At 35.6% G+C, this 7,371-nt stretch overlaps 1 protein-coding gene across 1 annotated transcript; it reads right to left on the reverse strand.

Annotated features, from left to right (window-relative positions):
* Window positions 1-899: 899 nt before the first annotated feature.
* LOC133283653 (glycosyltransferase family protein 64 C3) lies at window positions 900-2,113 on the reverse strand. The gene has a single exon (XM_061480546.1). It carries the CDS (start codon window positions 1,927-1,929, stop codon window positions 964-966), a length of 966 nt encoding a protein of 321 aa, XP_061336530.1. The 5' UTR covers window positions 1,930-2,113; the 3' UTR covers window positions 900-963.
* Between the last annotated feature and the right edge of the window lie 5,258 nt (window positions 2,114-7,371).

The raw sequence follows: 7,371 nt of genomic DNA on the forward strand, positions 1-7,371 counted from the left end.
CTATTTGAAGTTTCAACTTTAAGTATAGTTGTACTGAATTCCTCCTTAATAGGTTAAAAAATGTGAGTAACTTTTTCATTTGAGGAATCCATTTTCAAAATTTAGAGCCAGTCGATTAAAGTATGTATCCGCAACATTGGATAATCCACTGTCTCAAGTCTTAACTGTAGAAATAAGGGTAGCTAGTTGTAGAAATAAGGGTAGCCACTAGCCAGTGAATGTTTGAACTAGGCATGAAGTTTGGGATACGGGAAACCAGAAACTGATCTTAACAAAAAAAAATTGCACGAATATATAAATTAGGGGAAGGATATTGTGACAACCAAATTGTGTTACTACCAAGTGATTACCAATCAATCTTGCGATTAGATCGATTATATTGATCGGTTATATTTATTTCCATATTTGTATGGTCATGATTTTCCAAATTTAATACTTTATATTTATTTTCACATTTATATGATTATAATTTTTCATATTTAATGCTTTCACTTTAAATATGGGGAATCATGACCATACAAAGATGGAAATAAATATAACCGTTGGATCAACATAATCGATCTCACGGTGAGATTGATTGATAGTCACTTGGTAGTAACACAACTTGGTTGTCACAATATCCTTCCCCTATAAATTAACGGTTATAATTTGTTAATTATCAATTTTAATATATTTTTTATATCGTTTTTTATTATGTTTGATCCACTTTTATATACTTATAATTCCCTATATCAACATATTATATTTTTTTCACAAAGATAATAAACCCATAATCTAACTTCATTGAACTGAGGAGAAAATTCATGACCGGTGAAATATGAGATCATCGATTCATACATATACATACTGCACAGTGCACACTACATCATTTCCAATTGCAGTTATCTTTTTATATATAAATTGCCATTGATCATTCTGATTTTCATAGCATTTTCTAATCAAACAATTCCTCTGATAATAGAATCATTGATCACAAAACACCAATTTGCCACCTTTAAGACACAAACCCTGTTCACCAACAGAATCAACAACCTTCCCATAACTATACCTCAAAGGCATTCTCCCCAACAACCTATGAAACTCCGTTATACACCAACCTCTCCTCTTCCTATGTTCCCCTTTCCTACTACTCAACCCCACACTAACCACACCATCATCGTTCCTTGCGTCACCATAATCCCTAACCTTCTTTGCCCCAATCAAGATGGGTCCCACATTGTTCTCATCAGCAACCACAAAGTTCATCAGAATATCCTCGCAATTCCGCGCCGAATCAACGGCTCTCCGCATCATCGCCATCTGGGACCCACCCTCGCAGCTGTACCTGTACAAGTACTCGCTCCTCACCAACATGAACTTCGTAAGCACGATCGAGTACCGGTCCGGTTGAACCGTGTAAACCCACTCCTTCCGGTTCAGATCCACCTCGTGCGATCTCGCGAACAGCCCTACCAGCCGGTTCCGGTTCGTCGACCACACGCGGAACGCGAACTCCAACGACGCGCCGTCCACCTCCACGTCGTCGTCGCAGATCAGTACGCCGTCGGTCTCGATGTCGTTTGGGCGCGGCAGGAACCGCGCGTTGAGGCTTCCGGAGGGATGCCGGTGCACGGTGATCGATGCTGCTGTTGAGGAGAGGTTGCGAGCCAATTGCTGCAGGACACGTGGCGGGGTGGAAGGGTTTCCCCAGAGGACGAGCACAGAGGATACGATGGGGGAGAGGGAGTACGTGGCGGCTATTGATTGGAGCAGGGGAATGCGGGACTCGGAGTAGCCGTTGATGAGGACCGTTATTTTGTCGGGACGGAGGTTCCGTGAGTCACGTTTCGTTGCGGGCCCGCACTCGTTTGGGTCCAAGTCCAGTGATTTTGCAGTCACATAGAATACGAAGATGGCGGCGAGGATGAACGCCGTCGCCGGCAAACTCATTGCGGCGGTGAGATTTAACAGCTTTTGATTTTGAATTATTGAGGTTATTATTGTTATTATTAATTAAAGCTGGTTATAGTTGTATAGGAATGTTAACTTGTGACGGAAGTGACTTTGAATTGAATTTTAAGTGCGGTTTTAGCTATATCTTGATGGGGATGGCAGTCTTGTTATTTTGCTGAAAACCGAGGTTATAGTTATAGTTATAGTTGTTGTATTCATATATTTAACAACGTATGAACAAATTTTGTATTAATCTATCTTTCTCTTATATTTGTTGGATCTGAATTTTTTTATGTTAAAAAAATATATGATCTAGTCATATGAGGAAATTAATTATTTTTTTTTGTGAGGAGGAAATTAAAACTTTATAAAGGTGAATCAAAGAGAGAAAAAGAATATTGATCCATATTTATTAGTTTTACTGATAGGAATTTTTTCTTTCAAATTTGTTCTTAGGTTTAATTGGAAATTTCATAATGAATTATAATAATAACATTTGCACATATATTTATCTAATTCATTTTGTTAAATCTTAACGAAGTATATCAATTTTGTATTAATGCATTTGGTTACTTTTTTTATGTTGGCTTTGTTTTGGAGGTAGAAATTAAATAAAGTGAGCAACGTGTAACCTCTAAAATTACTATAATAATTACTGTTATTGTCTATTTTATAGGATTTTAGATGATATTACTTTGCTATAATAGTTCGTTTTATTATGTAATAGTAATTTTGTATAGTTTACTGCTTTACCAAATTGCAAATTTTGACATGCCAATTAGATTTTTTTTTTCTTTTTTGGTAAAGTAGAGGGGAAAAAACCCCCGAAAAACAATCAAGTCAACACAACCCTACGAAAATTACAAACCAAAGAGAAGTCTGCCAAATACAAAGGCAAAATAGCAGGGGGAGGAGAAGGAAAAAAGCACAAGTTACTCCCCATATGATGGTCTAATGGGTACTTGGAGAGCCAGTCAGTGCAACTATTACATTCTCTGTATGCATGTACCAAATGAACCTCTCAATCCTTTTGTAACCAAGCTCGAATGCGAGTCACCAAACGAGACTCTCGAGCTACTCTACCATTCTTGGTGAGTAAAGTGATAACTGAACTAGAATCACTTTCTAATAAGCATCGCCTCCAACCACCAGCCCAAGCTGCTTTAAGACCTTTAAGGACGCCCCATAGTTCAGCAACAAAAGCTGAACATTGACCTATATTATAAGCCAAGCCCTGAAGCCATTGGCCTGATTCGTCCCTGATGACCGCACCACAAGCAGCCCCACCACCAGCACTCCTAGCTGCCCCATCAGTATTTATTTTTATCCAACCTGTTTCCGGGGGAATCCAACAAACAGAAATAAATTCATGAGTCCTTCTAGACTTTACTCCATAGCAGCTTGACCAAGCTTGAGCGTACTCCTTAACTTTCTGTGCTATAGTTTCAGTTTTGTAAGAGTACCAATCAAAAGCACCACATGGATAATATTATTTCTCCAAATCCAGGCATGCCAAACAGTCACAGTAAACACCAAGGACCAGGAAGCATTAAATATCCTCAGCGAATCAATTCTCAAATTCAACGATAGCCAACTTTCAAGATCAGCAGTAAAGAACTCACTTACCAGATGAGGCCATAAAAGATCTAACCAGACATTTCTGATTCTTCTACAATCTCTGGCCATGTGTAAAATGGACTCCTCATCACCGTTACACCGCGGACATAAACTACCTTTTGCGTCCTTAACAAATATTACAGGATCCAATTTAATTCCTTAGAGAAAATAAATCAATTCATATTCTCTCTTAAATTCAAAGAAGGTTAGTCTTTTTAATTGAGTCAATTTTGAATTTCAGACGGACCACAAGTCGATTTTTTTCTTGAGGGATTAAAATATGTTTTATAATTTTTGTTGAGAATCCAAAATGTATTTTACTCCATATTTCACATTATAAATTTTTTCGAGTAAAGTACCTTTTGGATCCTCAACAAAAATTACGGATCCCAATATAATCGCTTAGAATAAAAAAATTGACTTGTGATATCTCTGAAATTCAAAGAAGACTCATATTAGTCCTAGGGACTAACGTAGGACTTATTTGAATTTAAGAGTGATCACAATTTCGACTAACTGGATCTATTTATGTGTAATATTTTTTGATGTCACTTGATGGAATTTTCCAGAAGTTTGGGGGGTTGATGGTAGTACTTTGAAGAGTTATTTCACTATTTTCCTTTTTCCTTTTTGTTCTGGGTGTGGTATGATTTGTTCTACGTTATGAAGCATATAGTATCTAACTCAGTTAAATCTTGCAGAATGAATATTTCGATGATGATGAAGATGATTATAATGATGGGGATGGTATTGTAATTTTACTCTTCCAATTCATTTCTTATTTCTCATTCATTTTAATAATCTTACATCCAAATTCAACTGTGGCATGTTTTGGTGTAATCAACGACTCAATTCTCAGCTCAACTACTTTTTGATACATATAAAAATCACTCCCCGTTAAACCCGACTAACGAGTGTGGGGTGGAAGAAATCCTTGTACGCAGCCTTACCCTTGCATAATTACTTTTTGATACCTATATTTTCATTTATTGCAGATGAAGGTGTCTATTGAGAATGATTTTCTGCTGATCCTGTGACAGCTTCCATACTTATTGCTTCGTTAATGTACCTGTTATTTTAATAATCTCTTTCTTGCTTTTTGGGTTTTCCTTGGCTGCTATTTTAGCTTATTGAATTATATATTGGAGTATACCATCTTGTAAATGTTTAAATAAGTATACTTACTTGATGAGAAAGAGATATGGTTGATAGAGAAGTTCAAAAAGTTAATCCTAGTTTTGTTTTTGAGAAAAACTATTCTCATGCTTTCTCTTCTGCACATCATTCGATAATTGTGTCACCTTTTTCTTTTCTTTTCTTTACTTTTTATTTTTCAGGTGGTGGAGCCCACAAATTTATCTCTATGACATGAGATAATTTATCTTCTTTAACATGAGATTAATAAAATCCTTTGTTTCCCACCAACATCATCTAGGGAGGGTATAAGTACCGTAATCTTTGGACTCGCACCCGAACTCTAAATTAGTCCCATAGGCGGCTCAAGGAGTCGAACCCGTGGGGATACAGAGGATTCTGATTCGCCTCGAAGAGGTAATTAAGACTAGTTTTTTTTTTTAAAAAAAAAAAACCCTTTGTTTTTACTTGTTTGCTGGTAATCTATAATTTCATCAATCATCCAAGGATTTGAGCGGTTTCTCGCCTTTCCTCATTTATTGCTATATGATATTACCCGAATGCACTCATTAACTCAATAATTTTTATTTTTAATTGTTAATTTGAACTTTTAATTCAATGATGTTATTTGGGATTTTATCCCTAATACAATAATAATTACCGCAGGGCATGGAGGAGGTCATAAGAATCTATACCCAAAAATTGATTTTGGGCACAGAATATATTGATTTTAACTTAAGTTATTTACATTTCATCCATCTTACATAAAAGGTTTGATAGATTTACACAAAATTTTTGAGATAATGTTTTTTTTTTTTTGGTAATCTATGAGATAATGTTATTCACTGTTTACTTAGGTACCGTATGAAAGAAAATTAATTTGGGGTTCGATAACATTTTGCTGCGATATTTTTGTTCTTCATAAAGTAAAAAAAGTTATGTAAGAAGGGGTATTTTGTGTTTTTAATTCCAGAAAGGGTATTTTGTTAATTGAAGTTGATCCCGTTCTCATACCATTATTATTGTATCTATTTTTATTAAGCTAATAGGCAATAATATGTTATTAACTTCAAGTTGGTACAACTATATTTTTAAATCAATTGTTTATTATATTTAGCAAGTAATTTTCTACAAAACAATTACTTTTTGATCAGAACCGGTTTTACAATTGGGTTAATCATGTGATCTCCCTCTACACAAATAGCCTGGAACCGCTTTCGGTCAGAGCATCTTGCAGTTGGAGTAGCTTTAACCCATGGATCTTCAATGGAACAAGATGTGGGTGTACCTGCAAGATACTCTGACGCTCAAGTCAGATATGGTTCAAGCAGGTTTTAATTATGTAGAAGAAGATGTGTACCTTTGCGTTAACATGTATGAATTTATAGTAGAGAGATGTTCAACTTGAGAGATGTCTTTCTTCATGATGAAAGCTAAGATTCCTCCTTATTGGTTCTTGTAGGTGGCTGAAGTTTCTTGGCAGTGAAGTTTGTGGAAGAAGTAGCTTGCTGTCATGTAGCCTTTAATATTGAGGAGCTTGATGAGATAAGTTTGGGAGATGGAGAAGAAGTAGCAGCCTTTGTTGACCAAAGCTTTGCTTAATGGAGAAGACTTTGAATGTGGGCCTCTTTTATGTGGATCTCATATTAATATCCAGATCAGAAGTCCCCCAGCTCGTTGCTGATTAAGGTTTTACCTTCCTTCATCTTCATGGAAGTTTTAACCAGTTAAGGTTTTACCTTCCTTAATCTTCGTGGAAGTTTTAACCAGTTAAGGTTTTACCTTCCTTAATCTTCATACTTGAGTTTTTAACCCTTAGGATTTATCCTCAAGTTAAGACTTGAGTTTTTAACCTTTGTCGGGATTTACCCTCGAGCGTTTGCAAACCTAAGCTTAAGAGCTTTAGGCGCTGTCAGCATATTGTAGACGAGGCTCATATCTCTCTTGTTTGGTTAAACCTGTAATTTTTACAAATCTCACAGAATAATGTCATATCATTAAGATGATAAGTTCAATAAAAGTAGTTCAAATTAGTTCAAAACATTTCATAATAACTTTGCAGATAAAAACTGTAAAATTTTCCAAGTTTATCTGCGTTCCATAAGAGATTAATGTCTTTGTCTTTCATCATTCATGGATCCTTACAACCTTTCAAGAATTTGCAAAGGAGAGACATAAGATTGTCAAAATACATCACAGTTTTATCACGTGAGCACCCTGCAAATTATGTAAACTTGCAAAAAAATGATCATAGTGGTGTTTCAAGCAACCATAGTAACTTTTATCAATAAGCTATCTTGCGACTTTCACAATGTAAAACTTTACAGAGAAATTTAATACATGATAGCCTTGTAGACATTATCTTTGTTATAATTCACCCCATTTGAAGCAGAAGAAGAATGATTCACAAGGATGATTCATATGCCTAGGATGTACTGAGACTAGACTTCCAAAATATTAATTCCACATACATCAAACTGATGCTTTTAATGGTAAGCCCTTTTTTCGCATGATACTCGCTGATATTTTTGTGTTGCCAGAATTTGAAAATCAACCATACAGAGACTTTAACATCAATGTCAATCACTTAAAAATTCGTCTAAGGAAGTTTATAATCATTCACCTTGTCAATACAACTTTGAAGTTGTTCCGTAATGGGATAGCTAATTTCTATAGCTTTTCTAACAC

Source organism: Gastrolobium bilobum, unplaced genomic scaffold (assembly GCF_033153095.1).
Source record: "Gastrolobium bilobum isolate Gb01-03AN ecotype WA unplaced genomic scaffold, APGP_CSIRO_Gbil_v1 utg18685, whole genome shotgun sequence".
NCBI classification, from domain to species: domain Eukaryota; kingdom Viridiplantae; phylum Streptophyta; class Magnoliopsida; order Fabales; family Fabaceae; genus Gastrolobium; species Gastrolobium bilobum.